Source organism: Neodiprion virginianus, chromosome 1, assembly GCF_021901495.1.
Source record: "Neodiprion virginianus isolate iyNeoVirg1 chromosome 1, iyNeoVirg1.1, whole genome shotgun sequence".
Classification (NCBI taxonomy): domain Eukaryota; kingdom Metazoa; phylum Arthropoda; class Insecta; order Hymenoptera; family Diprionidae; genus Neodiprion; species Neodiprion virginianus.
This window is the reverse complement of record NC_060877.1, coordinates 20,311,962-20,339,535: the sequence shown is the minus strand read 5'-3', so window position 1 is coordinate 20,339,535 and position 27,574 is coordinate 20,311,962. Positions and strand designations below refer to the sequence as shown.

Here is a 27,574-nt window from a genome sequence, read left to right as displayed (position 1 = left end):
GTGCGATTCAAATTACCGCGGTTAACGCGACGTGTAAATATTTGCTCGCTTATCTGGCCACCGCGAATTTCCTTTTTACTCAATAAAACACGCGAAAATGTCCAGAATTTAAAATTCCTTAAATTTGAAATTTTACGAGCGGCGGTAGTCAAACATTGCATATTGAATACATTGCAAATCTAACGGACTATGAAATTCTAAGATGCATAATTATAAATCAGCAAAATAAAAAACGGGACTCTCAAAAATTATAATGCAAATCATCATATTTTTCACATACGATACTCATTTTTTCGTAATTTTTTTTCATCCCGATAATGATACGAAAGCAACTCACGTTTCATGCTCAATTAGGTTGAAATGATAAACTCTGTTGTGGCATTCAAACTTCGTGAACCTTTTAATCTTAGTACACACTTCAAGAGGTAAAAATTTTAGACATATCGATTTTTTGACGTCCCGTTCATTTGTCGATAATTGGTGGACTGGCCCATGTGCTTATATTTTCGGATGTCGAAATAAGTGAATACTATTAAAATAAAAAAAAAAAAATCATCCAACATCGATTGTAGGCATCCGTTATGATAGTATGAATTTGTAACAGCTCAACTAGCAATCAGACGGCATACCTTGCGCGTGACCGATTTCGGTCGGATTTATTAATCCTTTATTAGACACGTCAACTTTCGTTTTGGGTATCCGGAGACCCCAGTTGGTTAATGCAATATTTTCAACTGCAATATCAATAAAAGGTTTTGTACTGAAAATTGTGGTTGTCTATGCGTCTGGCAATAAGGATTTACGGATTCAAGATTTCAAATTTATCGCTTATCATAAATAGACAATACTTCATGTCAGAAGTTGCAAAACCTGAAAATTTGATCACTATAAAAGATATCGCAAAAAAAAAAATTATGTCTTTGTATAAAAATGGTTCTTTTTAAGCACTGTTGCTGAGACGAAGATATAAACAAAGAAAATAATCCATGGCGCAAAATATTTACAAAAAATGAGTACAGTTTTTATTGAGTTAGAAAAAGCACCTCTTTCGATCAATGAAAAAGTACATGTAATGAGAAAAAAAAAACTAAATAAATATTTATAAATTCTCAGCTTTATGTCATTAATATGATTTTCAAATTTCGTTAAAATTTCAGTTGACCCAAACGAAAAAATATCTTGACATTTAGTTCTGTACCACAGATAATACTTGTTCCCGTTATACAGCACGAACAGTAACGCTGGTACACGCGTGGGGTCCGTAGAGGCCCCGACTACGTTTAATGATTTATGGCTGCGAAATGAATGACGAAACAGCGCGCCAACGCAAGCAATGGCTTAATTGGAAGGTTCCTGGGAGGTCCACCTATGTCAGCGCTGGAAATTTTCTTTGTAGCAACTGAGAAAAAAATGAAAGGCCTGGGGTCTCTACACCCCCACGCGCCCAATGACGGGTTAATCTCGGGTTTAATATACTGGTTTTGGACCACTCGAAAGTTTCCCGTAAACAAGGGTTGAGGCCGCTACACCTTCGGTTTCCAAAGAATCGAAGTCAACGCACCTACCTACGAGAGTCAATGTCCGAACTCGAGTCTTTAATACCGATGCCCTTTTGTTTCAAGAATAATTACACTGGTCTGCAAAAGAAAACTTTTTTTCTCCTTCTCAAGAGCATGTGTAATTATAATAGATTTGATGCTCTTGAATCGAAATGTAATAATAAGAAATATGTACCGCGTATCTTTTCATGCAATGTTTTTTTTTTATTATTAAAACGTTAATTTTGCTAGAAAATTATAATCGAACACTAATAATAGAAACAACATTTATAAAAATAAGTTATAAAGTTAAAACGTATAAAGATTGAATTCGTCTGAAAATTTATCTACTGGTATCGTTCCAGTTATTTTGCAGTTTTCTTTCTCTTCGTATTGCGCGACATGAATTCACAACGAGATCTGTACAGGGGCACGCATTGATGTGAAAACAACGTTAGGCGACAACTTTCTTTCTTTTTCATTCAGTTCGAACTGGTTTTGTATGTACAGATACTATTTAAATAGATTAAAGTAACGTAAAAGTAAGTAGTTAAACCCAAAAACAAAACACAAGAAACTCTGAATTTTGAACAATAAAAGAAAACGTCATATCATGTAATATATACGTGACAGCAAAAAATGGAAAGCAGACGTAGATTCAGCACATTAAAGCCTTTATATGTACAATTTTTTTTTTTTTTTTTTTTTTTGTAGAACGATTTTGTTGTAGAACCGTGTTATTCGTCAAGGGCATGTGGGGATCAAGAATTTATCAAGAATGCATGTTAGAGAAACTTTATATAATTTCATTTCGTACCACAGAGTAATGACTCAATTCTTGTACGTGAGTCATTTTTGTGACCCTCACCCAGTACGTTGAACCCTTGACTGCCTTCCCCTTGTAATTAAGCTGGAAAAAACTATTTCGGAAAAATTAAGGCCTGCTTAATCAAAGGAATAAAGCATTCCCAATTCTCTTTTTGGTTTGAGTTTTTCTATGAATTTTTCTAGCGATCCTCGCAAGATAGTTCTAGTACGTTTACTCCCAGTTCAAAAAAATCTCCAAGTTCCGAAATGAAAGAGAAATATTCCAAGCAATTGCGTCAACAGCTTTCAATTTCTCGAAGCAAACTTTCTTGTTAAGTAGAGGAACCATAGAAAAACCTAATCAAAATCGATACCATGGATAGACATTGAGAAAACTAGGTAAGGCACAAAAATGATGCGAGATAATCTTTATTCCTCTTTTTCAACAGTGTGTATTATTTGGAACGTTCATGATATGGTTTGCCAGCATAACGATTAATCTCGGACCAACGTTTCTAAGCGGAGCCCTAGCCGCAAACACTGAGACCGGACACAACGCCCCAAGCTGTCCCCTGGTTCACGGCCCATTCCGTCATTACATACTAAACGTTTTATGGATCGTGATAAATGTTATCTGTGTGCTGCTCACTCTATTTCATTTACGGAAATTGCACCGAGATTTGACCAAAGCAAACGTGGAAGCGGTATGTTTCTCATATCGGACCTTACACGTCAAATCATACAAAGAATAAACCTGTCTTTTTGACCTATACGGAGTTATTAAGTCCCATAACTTGAAAATTACCCAGGTTATGAATTTTCAAAGACTCTCGCAATCGGAGTATTTTTATATTATTATAATTCGTGAGAAAGGGATGGATAAATTCAATGTCGAATGACTAATTTTGAATTGCCTCACGTAGGTGCACGTGCACATTTTTTTCCTCGAAATTTCATCACAAAGTACGTTGAAAGCGCTTTAAAGAATCATCCTAGTGTAACGGGTCGAAAAATAGCTGTTTTTTGCGATTTTTTTTCCAATGGCTAATATGAACTAATCAGTCCGATTTTTTAATGTCAAATCGAAGCACTCGTGAAGAACAGAAAATAAATTTTTTAACATTTATTTTTATATTTTTTACACTTTTTTTACGTTCTTCACGAAACGTGGTTTTTCAAAACGGTGGACACCCTCAAAGGAACAGTTTTCAAGCTATCTATCTCAAATTTGAACACAACATTCTTCACGTCATTCTTTATATTGCTATGGAAGCTTTTTTTCTGAAATTTTAATATTTTTTCAACTAAAAAACTGTTAAAAAAGTCACCACTGTGTCCACTGTAGAGTCTTCTTTTTTTCGAAGTCATTTTCAACCTTATATTTTAAATTGATTATTGTATTTTAACTATCGAAAAAAAATCACGAAAATCAGCTTTTTTTCGACCGATTACACTAACAAGGAACACAAGGAAATGTCCGCCTCCGATTTTGTTGCAACTTGGTAGGAATGTTAAGTACGCTAAAATAAGAGATACGCAATTTTTTTTCATATCGGTTGAAATTAATTTTAAGGGGGTGAACTACCCCCCTGAAATGCTATTTTTGACAATTCTTAATATATTGCATAATAGGGCCTAATGTACAGATTGCAGGAAAACTTTATTTCTAGGGACTTTTGACGTTGCTCTATCTAAATCTGAAGTCCAAATTTGAAAGTTCAAAATGGCGGAGCCAACATGGCCGGCGTCAATAACGAAAAATCGATCGATGTACAGATTGCAGGGAAACTTGATTTCTAGGGGTTTCTGACGTTGCACTTTCCAAATCTGAAGTCCAAATTTGAAAGTTCAAAATGGCGTATCCAACATCAGAAGATACAGGAGATACTCTTGCTATCGTGTCATTCGGTCATTAAACCAGAAATGGATGGGATCTGAAGTACTGCAGAAACAAATATGGATACCAATTTTCGTAGAGATATTGTGATGATTTTCTACCGCCGTTTTGAATTCGTCGCTTCGAATTTCGCATTTTCGTGGTCAGATCCATGATCAGCGACCTCGAAAACAGCTTCCACCGACTTTCGGTGAAAATCGATCGATTTTTCGTTATTGACGTCAGCCATGTAGGATCCGCTATTTTGAACTTTCAAATTTGGACTTCAAATTTGGAAACAGCAACGTCAGAAACTCCTAAAAATCAAGTTTCCCTGCAATCTGCACATTAGGCTCTATTACGTAATATATTAGGAATTGTGAAAAATAGCATTTTAGGGGGGTAGTTCACCCGCTTAAAATTAATTTCAGCGAATGTAAAAAAATACGCATCTCTTATTTTAGCGTACTTAACATTCCTATCAAGTTTCATCAAAATCAGAGGCGGACACTTCGCGGATGTTCCTTGTAAGATGATCCTTTAAAATAAACCCATAACCAAGTCTCGAAGTTGATCGATTGAAAATAACCGCAGTTGATGCCTTGCGTGGAAGCAGGTTTCGTCAAAAACTCCAAGAACTTGAAATAATTAACAGCTGAGGTCATTTTCGAGTCAACAAACTATAACTTTGACAATTTTTTCGACTAGATTTTCAAAAACTTATAAGAAAGTAAGAAAATGTGAAACAATATAAGCCAATTTCAAGTACTTTTCGTGCGATTCGGCGTGGATTGTCCCATATTTCTAAAATCTCCAAAAGGTTATCTCTAACAAACAATTGCAAGGTTCAGCCATCGATATCCCATGTTATTTTTCATTGTATAAAGCGCAAGAAATAAGAGCGAAGGAGACGTAACTCAAGCCTGCGTCCCAGCAAAAAGTGGGCACGTTTTCGGCGCAGAGTTAATAGTACCGATGTCCTCCATTCTCCGCGTACGTGTTTTACGGTCGTTCAAAATATGCAAATGTTGTAAACAGACAACTGCTAGCCGGTCGGTAATCGTAATAGTTGAACGATCGAACATCGACGGCGCTCAGTGCGGCGAAACGTTGTACTAAGGAACCGTGCGTCAAAATCCGGCCCGACTTTTTGCCGGAGTTACGTCCCCTTCCCTCTTACTTCCTGATAAAACGATAGGTTTTATTTCTCTTTTGTTTTACTGGGCAAATGTATAAGAATTATAACAAATGCGAGCAAACCAATCTAGTTGGCTACCACTTTATTTGAATCACTGCGCTGAAACTTGACCATATTTGGGTTAGTTTATCACTTTATTGTACCAAATACAACCTTGACATATCGTAAAATTGCTTTCTTATATTATTATCTGCGCGGAGTGCTATTTTCTTCATTAAAATTATCGACGTATACGTAATCTTCGTAATCTGAACCTCGTGACGACTACTTTGTTCCCACTGTTTAACTGACATAAATTGCTATACATTTTCAGGTTCGCGTGGCTGGATTAGTTACAACGTTAGTTAGCGTTACTGGAGGGCACGGTGGATCGAACGGACTGATCGATAGTAATGATAGAAGAAACTCGCGAAATGGAACAACACCCAAAGTTAGTAGACGTAGTCACTGGGAAAAAAGGGGGATAAAACGGAAACAAAGCAATAAAGGAATTACATTATCATTAATTTACCTATGTGTAGACATAACTCTTCTTTATGAATCGCGCCACACACAATATTTGAATACAGTGTTACAATTTTCATGCTGTAGATTAAAGAATAGTAGTGGGCATACGGCTAAATAGAACTTCTCAACAAAAGGCCAGTTTTTTATCGTGACAATCCTTTAAAGTGGAAAACATGAGTAATTTTAGATAGCTCGTTCGATTAACAAAAGTTTATCATAAATACACAACACGCATACTTATACAATATTTATCATTTCGAAAATATTTATATCCCGAAGGATATGACGATTATTAAGAATTAAGTTAGATAACAACGAAATCTCTTGTTCGCAAGATTTAAAATGTCATTCGATTCTCAGAGAATTATAAATATATAAAATGATGTAGGTACTGAATTGTATCGGGCGTCTCTTCCTCTAAACTAACTCGTAGTGCCGCTATTTTATACCGATGTCACCTCATAATTTAGCGCTTTTAATTGAATCAAGAACATTTTTGAGTTGCTTACGGCACGGGGAATACCACTCGCGATTCTCCTTTGTGTCGACAAACGGAGGGCTGTTCACTCTCGAATTTATTCGATAATATCGGATAATATTTAAGGATTTGTGAAGATTGGTGATAATTTTGAGTAACTCGAATATTCCGAGGAAATGATTATACTGATTCTGATATACTCGAGAAGATTCGAATGGACTAGCGCCGACTCTTTATAAGATTTGTGCGGACTTGCCAAAATTCATGCAGACTCGCGTGGATTTTCCATAATAAATTTGTATAGACTCGCGCGGACTTGCGTAGATTTGAGTAGACGGAAAGCTTCGGAACATTTAAAAATAATCTTATGGCGATTTTACCACAAGTTTATTTTTCGCATTATTGTTAGGTGTTTTTTACGATATTTGTTTTCACAATTTCCGTTGATTACTTTATTTTATTATTCCAAAAATTATTGTGGTCATGAAAAAATAAACATTTATTGTGAATTCTACTTATTTGCAAGGAAGTTAATTCACTCACGCGAAATTTTTCCAATTTTTAATTATTAATTATCTAATTATCAATTATTAGAAATTGGAAAAAATTATAATTTTTAATTAGTAGCATTTATATTTAAATTTTCACAATTTTTCAAAGAGATTCGCGATCTCTATTTTAATAAACATTTTATTGAAATATTATTGAAAGCTAATATTCGTGATCTATGATTTTTCTATAATTACCTTGACTTATAGTAGAAGCCGGTAGACACAAAACCAAAGATGTTACTCGTTCAACACTGATAATCGCGCTTGTGCGAATGCACACGTACACTCGGGAACAATGAATCTAGACGGCTAATTTTTTACACTAGTCAGTTATGTTGGCAACGCAGAGAAACCTACAGCGCCATAGTCGGCCAAGCGCGAAACAAACGCGATCTCAATAAACATACAATAACCCATGACTGTCGAATCTAACTTTAGAATTGACGTGTCAATCCAAAAAGTCATTATCCCCGCGGTATTCTAAGGTTAGATTCGACGGTCATGGGTTATGTTACGTTTATTGAGATTGAGTTAGTTTCGCGCTCGCCCGAGTATGGCGCTCTAGGTTTCTCTGTGTTGCTAACATAACTATGCAGTGTAAAAACTTAGCCGTCTCAGATTCATTGTCCCCAAGTGTACATGCGTAATATAGCTGCCGATTCACCAGTCCGCGTTTGTTGACCTGTGATTTTTCGGGATTCATGCGACTTATCAAGACTTGTCGAGACTCGAATACGGACCCGAGTCGACTCGAGTCCCGACTTGATCATTTCTTGACAATATTCCGCGGTATTCCGATATCACCAGTCCCCGCATCTTAGTCGAAACGAACTTGACGAGATTCGTAAACTCTCGCAGATTTTCGTAGATTATTCGAGATTCTGGAGAAAATTTAAAAATTTGCGTGACTCGCAATAGATTCGAATAACTTAAAAATTCTTCAAATACGAGTGAACAGCCCCTCGTCGACAAGCAACATCCAAACTGTAAACGAAGCGTATAAAATACCGAAGAAACCAAGTTTTATCATTGTCACAGAGTAACGAGAAAAGCCCTCACCACATTACGAAGCGTATGAGACGTCTGAGAAGAAATTAAGAGACAGGAATCGAACATACAGAGAAAGCCAACGAATTAAGTTGTGGACACACATAACCTCACTTTCTTAGGTTTTGGAGCGGAACGAAAAATTTGATTCTATCGCCATTCTATACCATGGAGCTATGTCTCAGGCTAATTAGTATCAACCTTGAGATATCAAGCGTTACAGAAATCGTAGGTTGTCACAGAAGGGGTCCCACCCTTCGTGGAGTTTCATCTCTGGCATACACGACGAAACAGAGTCCGAGAGGTCTAACCTCTTTCTACTAAAAAACAAAACAAAAATAAAGCAAGATTGAATAAAGATCTATCTTCTTTCTACAAAAAACGTAATTAGATTTACTTTTACAGAATACTCAATCCAATATGACACTTCACCTGTACCGCGCACCGAGCGGTCAGAAGAGGTTGACAAAAGGAAAGGAAAACCAAAAACCAAAAAAGTAGAGTTCAACGCAAGTTAATCTTGGAACGACAGAAGGTGCTCCATCACTTGCTCAGAGCGATGTGCCCAATGCTATTAGGCTTGTGTCAAGCGAAACCTTCGTAAAGCCGCGAGCCCCTAATGGATAAGCTGCAACAGGGCTCTAGGAACCAGCTGAGAACCCAGTTGAAGAAAATCAAATAACCTCTTCCAGCAGCAAAAACTATTGCTCCAGAGATCCAAAAAAACTTAACGATTCATGGGATGGAACACATGAAAAGGAATTCCGAAAGAGGAAAGACACGGTTCATGAAAAGTAGTCCTGTCCGATAAACCTATCAGTAGCAGACCCATCTAAACCGAGCTCAAATATGAAAGTTAATCTTATACAGGCAATTACTAAGCGAGACAAGCGAATCATGACCAAACCGGAACATATGTCATTTTACATTGTGGTCCTGAGCAAAGCGATTGCGCTGATTCTAAGTCAATCTCCCATTACTCGAACATTTCAGCGCTGTAGAATTCGTGGGATTTCTAGAATCATGTTGGCCATTCCTAAGATACAGCTCAGTTTACACGAAGGATTTTGAAAAGAACAAAATATCTAGTACTTAGAAATAACAACGGTGACTTTAAACTACAATGAACCTGGGCTTACACTTACAGGAGGACTTTAAATGGTGGCAGGATAATATCATATCAACAAGTAATCCAATTCCAAACCCTCATTTTAAAACAATCAACTTTTCAGATGCCTCAAAATCAGGCCCTTGCGAAGGCTGAGAAACGCGTAGATACTGGAAAGAAAAAGAAAAAGATGAACGTATAATTTACTTGGAATTAACAGCTGCTCTCTTTAGCCTGAAACATTTTGCGGATAAATATTAAGAATAAAACATGCTACTAAGAATCGACAACACAACCGCGATGTCATGTAACAATCGAGTGACTGGTATCCAGATGAACAGCCTAAGCAATCTGGCAAAGAAAATCTAGATGTGGTGCGAGAGACAAAGGACTTGGATTTTCGCCTCTCACATGGCATCCACCAAAACCACAAGCGCGGGTTTTGATTGCAGAAAATTCGAACTACAAATCGAATTCCAATCAGCAGACATGGCATTCATATGAATAATTTACGAATTTGATTCCCCAGAAACAGATTTATGTAGTACTAGGACGAACTTGAAATGTAAAAAATTTGTTTTTTGGTTAAAAAATACAGAAAGTGTCACGGCAGATACATTCACTATCAGCTAGGGAAAGTATACTTCTTTTATACAGATTTTCACCATTTCCCGTTATTCTGAGTTTGAAGAAAAATTCGGTGTGGGAAAGCAACTGGCAAAGTACAGTCAGGTCTCCCATTAGTGCCGCTTTTTCAGATTTATGTGTGAACCCTTTTCTCCACTTCTCAGAAAATTATTGCAAGCTATGATTTCTTATACCGTTCTCTTGATCGTGCTGTTAACTAAAAGTTCTTGTCATCCATATACATATAGTTCGGAGTACGATATTATATTCAACACGAAGCGACAAAAAATCCGTCTGAGCGCGAAAGTCGAAGGAGGGGGAACGCCAATTTGCCAAAAAAACTCTTCCCCTTTCATCCCTACCTGGCACTAATGGGAATCCCGGCTGTAGTAGCTTCACATTGGTCAACAAGACCTTGGTTTACACTGTACAAATCACTGTGTACATCAAAATCTATCATTTTTAAACCTAATATTGCCGAGTTATGCTCTGTAAACAGGGAACCTCACAATCTATGGAAACAACATTGCCTGGTGGCCGGGAAGTGAAGGGCACACGAGCGGAAAAGAATTCATAGAAAACCATAGACGTCATGATATCATCTCTAACCGAATCACAAACGAAACAATACAATACTACGTTGAAAAGCTGGCAGAACTACTGCACACCAAGGACGATTGACCTATTATGTACTTCGAGCATGGATACGTTTAACTTCCTCACTGAACAATTTGACAGCGTATCATCAGCTTATGGATTCCTAAATTGCACGGAATCAGCAACATCCTCAATGCACGGAGATAGATCAAGATGCTAGAATTGAAAGATTCTTTAAAGGTTAGGACAACTAAAACCTTCTTAACTAATAATGACTGGGCATTCGACCCAAAAATTGTGTTAAATCTCTTATCCCGTTGGTCGCTCACTGGAGAATGTGGTCTGGAATAATCGTTCCTAGGACTTATCATACTCCTAACGCTAATAATCGGCCGAAGACTGCAAACTCTTTCGTGAAAAATATAAGAAATATAAGAAAGCTAGGTATACTCATATTGAAATTGAGATACCGAATAAGATTGAAATCTGAGGCCCTATAAAAACTCAACATACCTTGAATCTAACCTGTATATACAACAAACTTGAACTTATGTGTGGTATCTACCCCAAAACATTATATGAAAAGAAGCAGAGTTACGAAATACGTCTCACTTTCCTTTCATATCGTTAAAAAAGCCAGACAAAGCTGTATCTACACCAATATTGAGTCGTTGAGTTAAACAAACGCTCTGAAATAGTAGCGTGGATGCTAATACTTTCAGTGCATACAGCACAAGGCACGCTTTTAATTTAGCTGCAAGTAGAAAGGTGGCGGGTTGGTAAATTATCTCGGAAACCTTCACCTGATTTTACATTCTTCCAACTACCCCAAAAGGGCCTACTTTTTAAATCGTTATTGAACGATTAAGTACAAATTCAACTTTTGTAAAATACGACAAAAAGATGTCACGATTGCATGAAGCGCCTTTTTCGAATAGATTAGTCCCACCGGAAACCACCTAAGAATTCAACCTTGGTTTGATACCCAGAAATGTCAAAGCAATACTTTCAAGGAATAAAGAATGGTATTCCCGGCGCAGTAATCAAACGAAAAATATTTTTGATTTATATACATGTAAATAATGTGGTGACGTTGGTGAAAAGTAGCAGTACTACGAGTCGATCTCGGAAAAGTAGCTTAATACAATCATGATAGAATTTCACTTACAGGTAAGTTCGTTGAATCATTAAATTGTGTTCCATCCAAAACCAACAACAAATAACATACTTGACAGAATCAGGTACAAATCGATCTTCAAAGCCTTTAGGGTGAAGTTAGTCACTTGTAATTTCTACCTCACTTGACTCAAGTACATAATTTTTCTTTCATTTATATTAATTTTAACTCAATATTAACTTCAATCAGGATTCTGCGAATCGCATATAATACGTGAACAATGACTATTCGACAGAGAGGCGGTGCCATAGAGGAACATCGCAGGATGAGAAATTATCTACGGAGAATGGAACGCGAAGGAGTTCAAAGAGTGAAAATGTTCCTGATCATAACGGCAGCGTACGTTATTTTTTGGGGACCATTATTCTTCGTTACACTCGTGCACCATCCTGTAATTGGAAACGCAACGGGATACGAGGTAAATGGAGTCGAACATATACTTGTCGTTTTAAATACCTAAGTCGCCCCCGAGTCACTGCAACTGATACATCCGCCACTAATCTTTTATTTTCTCATCTTTTCTTCACATCTCTTTCTTTCATCGCCAAAAATTATTACTGCTCTTTAGTAGTGATCACTTGTACAGTTTTCAACACTCACTTACATATAATCGTACTAATGGATTAGGTCATTTGGGTTTGAAGTCCACTAAACTGACGGGTAACTATACTGGACTATTGGTCGAGGAAACATTGGAAACTTGGCTGTTTTCTGCATTGAACAAATATTTGAAAAAATGCATACTACCGGTAATCCGATTTTATAGAGCCTCGATCAATAACTAGGTGGCGAAATTGTTTTATCAATGCAATTATGCCCGTGAACAATCAAAGCAGCATGAAATTAAATGCATAATTTTTTTGTCTTATTTTGTAGTTCTCAACATTTGTCTACTGTTCATTCTATTCGAGATCGCTCCTCGAGCTAAATGTTCGCAGCTACCATAATTTTTGACGGCTTTCATTTTTGATGTACCGACATATCCAGAAAACCTAACACTGTGCCTGAGAATTGCAACGAATTTTCTAGATCATTCAAGTCTACTTCAAGAAAACTTGACGAAAAAATTACACTAAAACTGCGTTCTTCAAAGCATAGAAGCCGATAATTATGATCCCGAATCCCGCGGGAGATTTAACGAGAGCTGCTGGCACTCTCTTATGTTTCAATGTTTCTTAATTAGGCAATGCTTAGCGTTTTTACTTGCCGACTTATTGAATTTCAGACCTAGGTATCCTGATTCATTGGGACAATAGTAGAGTCTAGAAATGTATTAGCGGAGTACGTATCATATTCCATGCAGTAGTACAGAAACGAGAGTACAAGTGGTCTGCAGAACTCAAGCAGTGGCAAAAGAACTACTCGGGTTGAGCTCAAGTGCTTCATCACTACAACAACTACTGTACTAGTAAATAGTGATTTTCCGTAAAGGTTTTACTGAAGATCGTTCAGAGTATCCGTAGAGTATCCAGAGCGTTAGCAAGTTTCTCACCAGTTCTTTGTACGATACACGACTCAGGTGACGCTGCACATCGCTCACGTTCACGCGTTCATAAACCCGGCATTATTCCTGGCGTTACATCGAGGTTTACGTCAAGGCATGTCTGACGTGTGTTGCGGATGCTGCGAGAGCCTGGCTCGGTGGATATTGGGATCAACGGTAAACAGTCCTATACAATCCGTGCAACCGCCCAGCTACGAACCACCCCTACGTCTACCCTCACCCCCAGATCCTCCGCTGGCTCTTTCTGCAGCAAACACCTGCGACCTGACAGACGTCGCTCTTTTGAAACCGCCTTTGCCCCCGGTTACCAAACACTTACTCATGGTAAGTTGAGTGACATTCTTAACCCTCCGGGGTCACTGGGGATCAATATGACCCCACTCTTAACTTAAATGTTATATAATTATAAGTTGTTGTGGTTGAATAAGGTTGGTCCTTTATCTGGCACCACTTTGAAGTATTCCCTGTGGCGCGTAGGGGTAATTCTGACCCCCTGTGTGACCAACAAGGAAGTATTTCATGAAAATACGTATTTACTTCAACACCAGAGCATATGCAGGAAAAATAGGAATCAATTTGATAACAGTTTTTTTCCGAAGAAGGATATCACATGTAATTTCTGTGATAGTTGTAATCATTTGTGCGAGACTGCGGTAGTAAAATACTTTTTTTTCTTAACGTGAACTGCTGTAATGTCCCTCTAATGTTCACGAATTTTCTTTTAACGAGAATATTAGTAAAATACCAACGTTTCTTCGTAATTTTCAGGTTTTACTTTATTCCAGAATAAACGCTTTTCATATCTCAGAATAAATATCTTTTTCGGATCGCTCACTATTAAGCTAATTTATCTTTAAAAGTATCACATTTTAGAAGTATCACCTACAAATCTTGTCAAAAAATATTTAAGAAATACAAAAGTTATGAATTTTTCAGTTAAAAAAAAGGTGGTTTTTACACTTTTACATGTTTCAGAATTTTTTGCGCCACTTTACTCATCAAATTTTATACATAACAACGATTCTTCCCTAACCTACAATGTCCAAAGTATAATCCTAAATTTTTTTAGTCAATGAAAGCGATGCAACAGTCGCTAATATCACGTTATTAATGAATACTGGGATTATTCCGACCACATGTATCATGTTATATGCAGAAGGTGTGGCCACAGAGGGTTAACCAAGTGCTGCTCGTTAAGTTACTTCTCTATACAGGGACCTGAATTCAACCAACTTATAATATAGGAGATCCAAGTCTTCCACGACCGTGGCTTTACGGATGAGTAATTACTATAAACCACATGTTGGCATGAAGTTGCGGACTCTTTGATGACGAATCTGGCACCAAACATTAGGATAGTCACAATGAGTATTCTAGCACGGCGGTGACAATTTTAACTTAAAAAAAAATAATTCTTCTTCCAATTTTGTGTTGATCAAAATGTCTTACACTTTATTGTAGTTTTAAACTTCTATTATGGTGAACTTAAAAAGAGCAACGCTTCTTGTAAGTATGGGTGGCTCACAAAGCAAAATTGTTCCCGCATTACATTATGCGTCTTTGTCTCGACTGATTGTTTAATATGATTTTTTGTGTCAATTTCTCTGCCTCAATTGATTAATGAAATTGATCTGTGCTTTCAGGATGACTTGATCGCGGCACCACCAGACCCCTGGATCTTACCACCAAGACCTAAGAGCACAACGAGTCTGTACCAAGAAGAGATATCTCGTAGGCCTAGTTTACTGTTGCCACCTCCGCCCGAATTGGGTGACTTATCGCCGATAAGCCCTGCGAGTAGCGACCTACCCAGCGAATAGATCCTTCACGCAGATCTTTTCGTGGATACACACCACAGAGCAGGGTGAATCCGTGTGTTTAGGTAACTCATGCTGTTTTTCGTAATTCTATACAGTGGCTTCATACACCTCAAGCGGTATACAGAACACAGAAACATGTGATAACCGAGCGGACGGATTCACCCTACGTTAATTTCCCGATGGTGAGCATTCACCAAAAACCCAATGAGAGTAAAATGCATATTCTTAAATGGTAAATATTTCAATTACGTATCAACGCTAATCCATTTACTGAGAATTTTCAATAGTCTGTTAATTATTTGGAATGAAACTTACAAAATTATTATTGTACATTCCTCAGACATGTAGGTAATCCTACTGACCAGCATGATTGGAAATTTGAGGATTCGAATTCATAATTCATACAATTTTAGAGAACAAAAAGGTCGTCAATTAGTTGCTAAGGAGTCAGTTATTGGAAAATAACCATTCGATTTTTCGTAAATTATTATTAGCTCGGGGCTTCTGTGTGAATCTTCTTGCCCATACCGATTTGAATTAAACTATTTTAGATCACACGGATTTGTAACTTAGTGAAAACAATTGTATTGTTGTATCGTTATAAACAGCATCTTCACGCACAGTATTGTCTCAGGTAGATTGTCAGAATTAGTGAATTGTGCATAAAGGCGGCAGAATAGTTCTTTCTACCTTGACAATGAGCGTAAGTTTACAATATGAGTCATAAGCGTGCGCATGCGCGAGCCGAAGACGAATATTGCAAATACGCTAGATGTAAAGAGACTTTGCCTTTGTAGTTCACTCAATACTTTATGTGACAAAAGTATGTTTCACAAGTTTCTTTTTATCGCGGAGTACGAAAATAAGCACTTTCAGTACTGAGACATAAAAATACGTATGAACCGTATTTGCGTTACACAAAACATATTGAGTACCAGTATTATTAACGAGGGATTGAATTGATTAGAAAACATATTTGACACTGTCGATATCGTTGATTCAATTATACTCGACATTGCCTTGCACATGCAAAGTTATGCGAAACACTATTTTCAAGGTACGTTCAACAACATCAGACTACACCTACGGTGTGAAATTATATGTGAATTGAGATCACAATACTTAATTAGATTTAAAGCATAAATATGAAAACGCCGTGAATAATGAGACAGGTGTAGGATAATTCTTCGATAAAGCCCATGTTGAATAATTTTGTGTGTAGAGAGGTCAGATTTCACCATAAATGTCAGATCAAATGAAACTTGAAATACAATTTTAAGTACGCCAATGAAAAATCCAAAGTTTTTAGAATTGCAACAACAACAACAACAACAACAATGACGACGATGATGACCATGATGACAACAACAACAATAACAATAATAATTATGATGATGATAAACCTACTTTAGGTTGAATAATATAACAAGTAGAAACGTGAAAAATAATCATCGATTTTTCCATTTTGTCGTGTGGATTCGAGATGAATTTCTGACTTTAAGAAAAGGAGAAAAGAAAGAAAGAAAAAGGAAGACAAATTGAAATTCGCTCATGTATGCAGATAAAGCAATACGGGTATATGAATATGAAGTTATATCAGTCATAGACGTAACTACAAATTCACTTTTAGATATAAAACTATGAAAGGTAATAATCGCCCAACTGTTAGTTCTTTACAAACTGAATTCTATATTTACAATATGTTAGCTATGAAATTTTTAGAATCGAACGAAGAGACGTAAAAAATCATATTTTATTAAGCTTCAATTTATAAACTATACATAATTGTATGCTCGTGTGTTTTAATGTTCAGTACAATTTCAATACTTGCAGCTAATTGCAAGTCCGTTCTTGTGTTTTATCAAATATTACGTTTGGTGTAGAATTTTGTCAACCGTTTCGCATAATTGGATAAAGTAAAGACTAGAATATATGTTCAGTTGAAAAATATCCAACAGATTTTCCGTAACAAAATGTGCTATAAAAACGTGATGGTTATTATTCTGTCCATTTTGCTATAATACGCCACCTGTAAAGGACACAAGATCCGTATACAAATGTTTTATGTTGGTTCAGGTATGTTTGAAAAATATGATTCTAAAAACTGGTTCCTCTCCCCATCCCCCTCCCGTTATCTGATCATTTCTACAACTTTTTCACCTTCAATTCAACAAAAAATAATGTTCGTTCTATCAAGATGTGCATCATTCATAAACGCAGATTTTCATGACACAAGTACAAGTTTGTATGAGCTTTATTCGAAATAGGAAAAAATTAAGTAATGAACTTAACAATAAATTACATTTATTGCATATAATATCAAATTATGCACTAGATTACGTGTTATTTGTTTCAATTAAAAGTCATCTCGTTATAATGTATACTTGAATCAGAGACTGTGAAGAGAATGATATAGTCAATCCGTACTTATTTAAACTATTATCATAGCATTACTGATGCGAAAATATTGCATTCAACGCAATTTTACACGCAATCTCGAATACAACTGTCGAGAAAAAAGTTTTCTGTTACGCAACGGTAATGTCAACGAATGTATTTCTGCAATTGAATTACTACTTATTGCAGGAATACATTTCCTAGCATTATTTTTGCATGGAAAGAAAAAGCTTTTGGGCAGTTCGTTCGGCATTGCACGTAGAATCGCGTCGAGTACAGTATTGATACAACAGTGCTGCGTAGGCTTCCATAATAGTGAACAAGTGAAATTTCACACGGTCTGTAAAGACTGACTATAGCATTCTGTCAAGATAAAAAATTAATAATATCTGTTGAGTAACATGATTTCCCGACGATAATAGGTATAGAATTAAGAATGTACGATTGAATTATCAACGCTTTAATATCGTATATTATAAAGGGGCCAGTCATACATGACATCACGCCAAAGGGGAGAGCCTAATAAGAGTAAAGTCAACTTTTCCAGAAGGGAAAGACACAATCTGACAAATTGGGAAGCAAGAGAGTTCAGAATCCTGTAGGTAAACGTGACATCTTTGTGGACGGCTTCGAAAGTCTACGATTACTCACAATTAGAATATGCCCATGGATAGCAATGCATTTTTGTAATTTTTACCTCAAAGTGCACATTCTAAATGTACCCAGTATCTGTGATTGCTTCTTGATATTTTGACTATTCATCACAGTAGGTATACGTCTGATAAACTCGAGTTGCGAGTACTTGTTTCCGTAACAATTGGCGTCATGTAATTGAAGGGACTAATTCCCAACTTGCTTATAAAGATAAATGAATATTTGGGGAAACGTTAGGTTCATTCAATTTTTCCTCAATTATAGCATTCAATATTCGCGAGGGGTAACCAGTCATGAAATAGTATGAAATTTATGTGAAATACCTAGCGTGAAACTGTATGAAATGGTTACGAAATACGTAAGTTGGGTCGCGAATATATTGAGTGGTTACCCCTTCGGCTGTTAGTTTTGAACCGAAAATATCGCAACATGATATGATGATGTGATATAGAAGTATTCAAGTGATAGAAAATTAATTTGAATTTTATTTCGAAATAAAATAGGGAGGGTTGCTAAAGTTCAGAAGAACAGAAAATTTTACACATTTCAATCAACTAAGAGTCTCTCAACAATAACAATTAACAAAAAGTATCCGAAATGTGCGCGTATCTAGGTATATTTTATGTATTGTATGTAATTCTGTATGTGCGCGCGCTCTTGACACACAAATAGCTCGTCACCTGCGGCCGTGATGAAAATCAATGCACCCACAAATCAAAATGACGTATATATATATATTGTATAATAGCACACGTTTGAAATCTTTACTTGTGTATGTAGGTGCAATCCAAGTGGTGAAAATTTACTTCTAGTGAGAACCAATTAGTTAGGGATGACCTTGCAAAATTCTGAAATACACGATCGATCGGGATGCTTCATAGAATGTAGTCCACATAAGGTATACATATAATATAGCTATGCACCCAAGATAACCAAAATGTAGACATTCAAAGGAAGAGAGAAATCATTGTTGAAATTCGTCGGAGGAAAAAGTGCGAAGTTGAACAAGAGATATAGCCAAAAAGCTTGCCTTTTTGCGCGAGGCTTGACCACGCACAGTCCTGTGACGGGCGCTTGCGTACTTTGTTTTCCATCCTTATTTCACCATAATCGGTTCAGCGGTTCGTCTGGAGTCACGCCTAATAAAAACTCGTATACAACCCACACGATTAAAAACTGTGGAAAAATTGCCTCACATTTGTAATTTCAGATTTAATTCCAAATTTGGCACACTCCTTCTAGTGGCTGTAACTTCAAAAATAATGGAAATAATTGAACATAGAGGCATCGGAAAATGCATGAAATACTCTTCAAACAAATGTGATATAATCTTGTTTTTAACCATTTAGCTGTATTGGTTAAATTCTTCGACCTTACTTCTTGCCGTCGACCGCTAATTCTTAAATTCTAAAAAGAATATGCTTGTATTCGTTTACTGATTTATAAAATGGACCCGGGACTGGATCTTTTTGAAAAATTTCATCTTTCTGCGCGTAAATGGATGTACGCACCAAGGTATAATAGCGTTTTTTCTTGAATTATCGTTCTGAAAATATTGAACATTATCCTTCATACTTTACTTGATTTTATTGACGTGACGTTAGCAAAGAGAAAATTCGAAACCGGCCACCTCCAATGGCTTCTTTACATTGGAAATTATTTGGAAACGTAGTTCATTTTTCCTACCCTCGATATTGCATTATCATAGTGCTTCGATGTCTCATTTATGACTCATTACTTCGAGAATAGTTGAAAACACCTAACCCATGCACATTATTGCACTTAAAATTCGTAACAGAAGACAACAGTAACGTACACCCAAAAAAAAAAAAAAAATTTCAATCTTTTCCATGTAACAGTGTATTCAACGAATTCTGCGGTGAAAAAGTAACGTTTTACCGGGTAGCGACTAAATCTCCATCACGAAATTCCAGATAAATTGGTTATAGCAAATTTAAAAAAATATACGTATTTTCCGTATCATTTTTTTTTTTTTTTTTTTATGAAAGTACGAACTGTCATTTGGGTCACACTGTCACATCTGGCCAATGCGCACAATCGTTTGTAAGGTAAGATTTAAGAATATTCAAAGTTTGAAGAGAACCTTTCGGTGATAGTGAAAAAATTTGTATTCGATTTAATTTATCTAAAGCTTAAAAACATTGTGGGACGTACTTGTATGAAAAAAAAAATATAATAAACGATTTGCTGAATTGCCGCAAAAGCTCCTGACATTTCCCTGACTATTCCAGAATTTCAGAATTCCATGAGATTTCCAGATTTTGCAGGAATTCCCTGACCATTGGCCACCCTGTGACTTACTGAAATCTCAACAAATTCTATTCAATGGTTCATCTATAATAACGAAAAATAAGGATCACCTGACTTGATCGCCAAAAACTATCCCGATGATAGATTTGTGAAAACTAACGATAAGAACGTTACTGGCACGCGATCATTTGGTTTTTTTATCCATCTCTGAAACGTACTATTTTGCAAATATTTTTCCGTCGTCAAAATAAACAGTTCCATCTTTAATCTGTAAGAACACCAAACAAATTATACAGTTCAACTTTGAATATTCCTGGAACGATGATTTAAAAAACAACCGTAAATTAAGGAATTTTTTTTAAAAAGATCTTATCATAGGTTCATTTCGAACTTAACTTGCCAAATTTTTGTTTGAACATAAATTAGCCATTCAGCGACTCCGACTATTCTCAAGTTTACAAGTTCGACTAATAAGTAAAAGTTCTAGACGTCTTCACCAGGATTAGTTAATGTTGTGGATGTAAGCAAATCGAAGACAGTTGACAAAATAATACGAGCTCGGCATTTCTTATTTTCGCATTGACGAATGTAATCTTGAATAATGTTAAATATGAAAGAATTTGTCGATGAGAAAAATTATAGGATGACCGCGGAAATCGAACCCAGGACCAGCGGAATATAAACGAAAAATTCTCTGTGTTTTAAGTTCAAAAGGTATATAAATAACACCTACAATATTCAACAATGGAATGGAAATATTTTCGTCTTCAAAAGAATCTTGGAGATAATTATGCAGCACTGAACTTTTTGGCATCCATAGAGCACTAATAATCAACAAAATTGTAGATACTTTGTCATTTCAAATTAGGTACGAAGCTAACAAACCTGTTTAATCGAATCATCTTATCCAAGTTTCGAGTTTACTTTGAACAGTAGAGTGAAAAATGACAAACTTTTTCGCGACTAAATTGACTAAGTGATTCACCGTATACCGTAAGTATCTCTTGGCGCGGGCCTTTTGCGCCACTCGAACTGACCTAGAGCCCTGAATACTTATAAAGAACCTGCATGAAGATATCCATATGGTACAATATTTACACTTACTAGTTCATTAACGTTACCATTGATCTATTTAGTTACTGAATTCATCACTCAAATTTGAGTTATGCCAGTTTTAGACAGAAATTTTCACTACACTTTGTCGTTTGAAAAGTTGTTTGGGTAAATCGAAGCACCTTTGTACCGCTCGCAGCCATAACCTTTAATTTAATTCAAAAATACGGCCACAACTGGTACTGAACTGATCAAAACCGATAAACCTACCCTGCTGTATATTTTTGCGCATAGATTCATTTAAATCATAGGTACGTATGTATGTCATGAAGACGTGCACAGATTCGTATAACTCTATGACACTATTCTAACATATTTATACAAAAGTATTACGAGAGATAAATTCAGAAAAGTAGAAAGAAAAAAAAAACCAACTCTTTAATTACTGTTAAGCGTTAGTTATAAAAAATAATATATATTGTATAATATGTACGTACATCTAAAAAAAAAAATTTGGTTCATATTTCTATTTTCCAAGCAAACTATTTTTTTAAACTATTCATTCAAACCTGAACAATAAATAATGAATTTATGTTAGTTGTTAAACATGCAAACAATAAAAATATGGCAGAGATATTGTTCACGTTAAAAAAAAAGAACTATATGCAATAGTATGACGTTATTATGAAAGCAAACGTACATTTTCGTACTGAATCATACTTCAATGTAGCTATTTGTAATGAACGAAGAGCAGTGAAATCACACAAAATGATTTCATTAATTGCGGTTGCGGAAAAACCAGTCGTCTTAACTTCTAGAAGAGATAGCTTGACTAAAAACATTCGTAAAAACTTGGGAAGGTAAGAAATCTCGTTGATACTTCGAAGATATCATCTGTTTTCTATCGAATGTTTATGCAAGTCTCTCAACGAACGTCAATGGGTTAAACTTATACATGGGATAGGAAATAGCGAAATATTAAATTTTTTCAGAAAATTATCGTTGTATATATTATTAATGCAGAATCCTTCCAGTACTTGATTACCTGCATTGTCAAGGTTCTTCGATTTACTTTCATGGAGTTAGCCATAAGTAGAATCAAAAAACGGGGCTTTTCCGTGATGAAAATCAGAAATTTTTACACTCGTTGTGAATAATTTTTACAAGGAAACTATCTCAGGTCGATTTCACCGATTTTGATGTAGTTCATATATGCCGTATTGCGTAGAAAACTAAGCGACACGAATTTCTTTTTATCGGCCATTAAGCACTTTAAGGGGGTGAAACTGCCCTCCAAAGATGGAGGTGTCAAGCATCAATTTCGTTGTTCCATGCACAAGAACATGATATTTTTTTACCGAACCAACCGGATAAAATTTTCTTAGAACGAGAAATAGAAAATGTGATTTTATCAATTAGAAAAAAATTGAGGGAGTCAACCACTCCTAAATACGATTAAATTTATGCCAAAAATGGTCAAATTTAATTATAAAAATGTAGAAAAAAATTCATATTGCAAAAATACAAATTTACGTGTTTTTGGATTTTTCTAAAAAAAAAAAAAAAATATTAGACGGAAACTACTCCCCCGAACGCCCTTTGTTTTGCATGTATGCAAAAAATGGTCAAATTCAGGGTTTAAAAATCTGGAAAAATACATTTTGCGTATAAACACCATGGATAATTGACGTGCAGTTTTCGAATTTTCACGAAAACAAATAAATAATAAACCCAAGTTTTTGAAGGTTTTAGAGTCGGATATGACTTCGACAATAACTTATCGCGACATAACACAACATTGCATCAGATCAGCTTCTACACATGTAGAAACATTGACTGTACATTAGACGTTTTGATAAAGCGGCTCACGTTCAGTTTTATTTATGAGTTGTACGCCATCAGAACTACTTGAAAGTAAGCGTTCCGATTTTAGAGAAAATTTAATATTTCATACGAGTTCACGTGTAGGAATCATAAATTTCTCATTCAGAAAACGGTCAAAGAATCCGTAAGTTTTTCGTTTATTCAAATTTTCTACAAGATATTCTCTTATGGAAATAAGTTGGTCAAAGACGACTTGAAAGAATATTTCTTGTTCTTTATAATTCAGATAATATATCATTCGGATAGTCGAAAATTCGGATAACTGAACAGTGTGGGAAAAAACTGTTGTTTTCCTCAAAAATCTAAATCCAAAAAAGTTTGTGAAAAAAAAACAGCTTCAACCTCCATCATATTTATAATGAATGAATATTTTTAAAGTCGACCACAAAATTGAAGATTCCCAAAATGTGCCATTTTCTATTTTGAAGACTTTTTTTAAACAAAGACAAAAAACAACTAAATGTTTCCTGATTCCATATGTGATGAATTAGTCTTGATTTGTTCTAAATTTTTTAATTCGAACTATAATTTTTACCAAAACTAGAACCTTCTGAAAAAAACTAACTATTGCAGAAAGAGTTACCGAATATATTAGTCGAACTCATTTTCGACGATTTTAACTGTAATCACCAATAATGTGAATGAAATTGTTGGAAAAGTAAAAGAAGGGAAGTTTTTTTTTTCTACTTCTACCTTTTTCGAAAATTTTTTATAATTTTGTACCGAAGATTACAGAAGATTCACATTACTTAATAGAATCGAAAATGAAATTCATTGTCACATCTATAAATTCTGTGTGCAATAATCAGTTTCATCTCAATAAGTCTTGATTGAAATCAGAGCTGAAACTTTTCATTTTCTGCTATCTGATTTTGTTGAAAAAAAAAAAAACATCACAATCAAAAGTGACGCATGTTTGAAGAAATAGCCCACAGGCGCACGTTTCAGTGTGCAAAGGTGTAAAATGGCATTCACGCAAAATTATGGAACACAGACACAACAGAGTGGTTGCGCAAGGAATAAAACATATATCGGTAGTACAACCTCAGTCTGGGAATCTTCATTTTTGAGTTTAAATTCGAAAATATCCCGACATTGTTTAAGGTGACAGTTCGAATTATTTCTATTTAACTTTGAGTAAAAACGAATATCTTTCTGGGTAATTTTTTCTTACAGCGAGTCATTCAGAGAAAAATAAATATCGTAATTTAAAAACTGGTAATTCCTCTAAATTTTTGATAGTCAATTAGTCAAAATAAGTATACGCAGAAACAAAAAAAAAAAAAAAAGAAAGAAAGAAAAACAAGTTGGATGAATAGAACAGGTTAGCTTTTTTATACATGTGATCCCGAAATCAGCTGTTCATAGTCGAAATACCAAACATTGCTTGAAGATTTTTAAAAATGACAACCCACAAGTCGGCCCATATCAACATCATCTTTCCCCATTGAAACAAGACAAGTTTTGTACAAAACTCTTCTTGCATCGCTTTTCGTTCCTGAGTTATTCACCTTGAGATTGATTGAATAAAAAAAAAAAAAAAAAAACAAACAAAAAGCAGGCAATGACTGTATGAATAAATTGTGCCCGATAAAAATAATATGTACTCAAACCTACACTAAAAACCTAATGAATTTAGTACAATATTATTATTGCAAACAAGTTGTATATAAAAGAAAAACAATCTGATCGCAATGATCACAATTCAAAAATGTTTATTGAAGTAAAATGCATTATGATACCAAAGTATATGACGTGAATAGAATGTTCATTCAAGTTTTATCCTCGGCAAGATAGATCGGCACCATGTAAAGCTAGTCTATTATAGATAAGAGTTATTCTGAAGCCATACATAAGACTATGAAACAAGATATCATGTTTACAAATGCAGTAAACTTCGTTTCCAGTTAAGAAAAAGCATTCTAATTCAGTCTTAAAATTGTTGCTTTTGTGGTTATTTGAACTTCAGTTTACCTAGAGTAATTTCGCAGATGGTGGTGATCATTCTTTCGTAAGGTATAACTCTGTTAATCCTGGTTAGAGATTTTACAATATATCTGTTAACTAATATTGCATGAAATTTAATTTTCAGGTACTAGAATTTCGTCAAGACAAAGTTTGTCTTTTCAGTTCAACACGAGTGACTACAATTTTGGACAAATGACAAAAGTTATGGGACAAAGAATGTTTTAAGAATGGTAATGAAAATTCATAATTACTAATAATCTCCGTAATTTAACCAGTCACATGGTATCGAACGCAAACACAACAGCTTCGTGTTTAAACCGATTTGTAAATCAACTTCTGCTCACTTTTGAGTGTTAATTGTCAAGCATTGGTAGAAAAATTTGATTTTGATACGGAAACAGTGGTTACCTGACTGCTGTACAAGTTTTGAAACGATTTAATTATTTGAGGGCTACAGCGGAATCGTAGTTACAGTTCCCAAAATCAATTTCCACAGACTCGATTCAGGGTGTCTACTTTTTGCGGTTACCAGGAAATCATGAGGTTGTTTCAGGAAACAAATAAGGATTTTTTCACGACCTTTTTGATGATCCACAACTATATTACAAGCCTTAGCAATACGCGCCGTAAATATAACAATATGTTCCGTACATAGGAGGAAAAGCATATTTTCTTTAAATCGATCTATCTATACAAGAGACTCAGAATTTAAAAAAAAATGCTAATGAGTATGAATATTCCGTATATTGCTAATATCTGACTTACTAATCAACCAATTCATTAATAAAATCTCATGACATTTCTTGACTTTTTGAAGGGGTGCATTGAATTTCATGACATTTAAGAATTCTCAGGTTTTTTCAGGTCGTTAGACACACTGTCGATTTCATGTGGCCATGAAGTCAACAAATCTTATTTTTCAACAAAATATTTAGACATAATATTTCACTTCTACGCCGTTCTCATTTGTTTCCACAGTTATTTAAAATGCTGTGGTAGATACGCTCTTCTTGCAACAGATCGAAACAATTACAGACTAGTATCCCTAGAAAGGTAAGTGCAGTAGGGTAATTCTCCATTAAATGGAAATGGTTTAAGATTTTGAGCCCCGGTCACTTAAAAATTTTTTCCAAGTGACTTCTTTTACCATAAAACTATTGACATTGTTACTTTGCAATTCGTCATCTGGTGGAAAAAAATCAAACTAATACAACTAGCCTGACAGCTGACCGTTGACCGTGTTTTTTCGCGTGTTGATGGTAGAACGGGTATATAATTGATTGCGTTTCATTAATTTATGTGACATATGTTATTTGAAACGCCAAAAATTACGATTTGCCTCTATTAAAATTAAAACCTTAGGTTATGTGGTGCTAAAATGACACCGATAATCAGGCTCTGACGTCATGAGGGCATTTTCTATTACCTAAAATCTTTTGTTTTCTCACTCATTTATTTCGATTAATGAATTATCGAATACCTATTCCAAGGACTTACGATATTACTGTTTACGTTATTTCTTTTCTGACGACCAACTTGCAATGGAAAGAAATGGCCAAAACATAAAACAGCACTCAAACTTTCGAGAAGGAATAATTTGAAGCTCTATCGTCAACGATGACGGGAAATTTTCGAATTGAAATACCAAAATTAAAGGTTCCCATAATGCGCCACTTTACGAAATCATTCGTCATCGCGAAATTAATGAAAGAACATATTTCAAGTTTCGTATTTCCATTTTCTATTGTACGTCAATTACGTTAGAAGTATGCTCTCGGAGTTATGGATAGAATATTTTACTAGCACACTTTGCTTTATTGTTATTTCAACTTTTTCATTTTTCAATTAATTAAGACGTTATATCTCATTGCAATAATAACTATAAATTTCATGCATTTTGTACGAAATATTTACATAACGGTATAGTTACTAGGATTAAATTTCTGTCAAACGCATACCTAGTTTCTTCGTCGAAAAGTACTACAACAAAATGTTACTTTTAATGAATTATGTGTCAGGACTAAAGCGATATGATAGACAATTCGAAATTCAGTTATGGGCATTACGAAAACTAAGGTTTCTAAATCTCAAAACTATTTTAACACTAGATGATCGTACTACATCGTTAAGCATACTATTTTAATCGAAAATGCTGATGGAATCGATAAAATTCCACAGTCTTCCAATATTTTTCGGCTGCATCTATGATTATGCCAATAAATATTTTCATCTAAACTCATACACTTCTCGATGCAGCCTCAAATTTTTGTAAAAATCAAGGAACTTGATGTGGGCAGAAATCGAGTTTTATAAGTAAATAATCTTTCTTTCCAGAATTTCAGTTCCACGAAGTGTTTCTACCCATATTTTTGGACATGCGTTACGGTCGCTACAATACATTTCAGATATTGGTAAGTGTGTTGCAAATTAATACGTGTATAATGGTATGAATTGTAAAGATTCGTCAATTTTTAGAAATGTAACAGATACAATTCAAATGACGGTTAAATAT

At 35.3% G+C, this 27,574-nt stretch overlaps 1 protein-coding gene across 4 annotated transcripts in view; it reads left to right on the top strand.

The window, feature by feature from the left end:
• Nucleotides 1-27,574, top strand: part of LOC124300722 (uncharacterized) — a 57,024-nt gene that overhangs the window by 28,062 nt on the left and 1,388 nt on the right. For 2 of the 4 annotated variants that reach the window (XM_046755056.1, XM_046755066.1), the window contains 5 exons: nt 2,795-3,049; nt 5,733-5,849; nt 11,747-11,929; nt 13,031-13,339; nt 14,659-19,787. In XM_046755056.1, the coding sequence (XP_046611012.1) occupies nt 2,795-3,049; nt 5,733-5,849; nt 11,747-11,929; nt 13,031-13,339; nt 14,659-14,835 (1,041 nt within the window). In that variant the 3' untranslated portion in view covers nt 14,836-19,787. Of the gene's footprint in view, nt 1-2,794; nt 3,050-5,732; nt 5,850-11,746; nt 11,930-13,030; nt 13,340-14,658; nt 19,788-25,186; nt 25,293-27,574 lie in introns of those variants that run through there. The other 2 variants (XR_006907311.1, XM_046755071.1) reach the window with 2 other exon arrangements.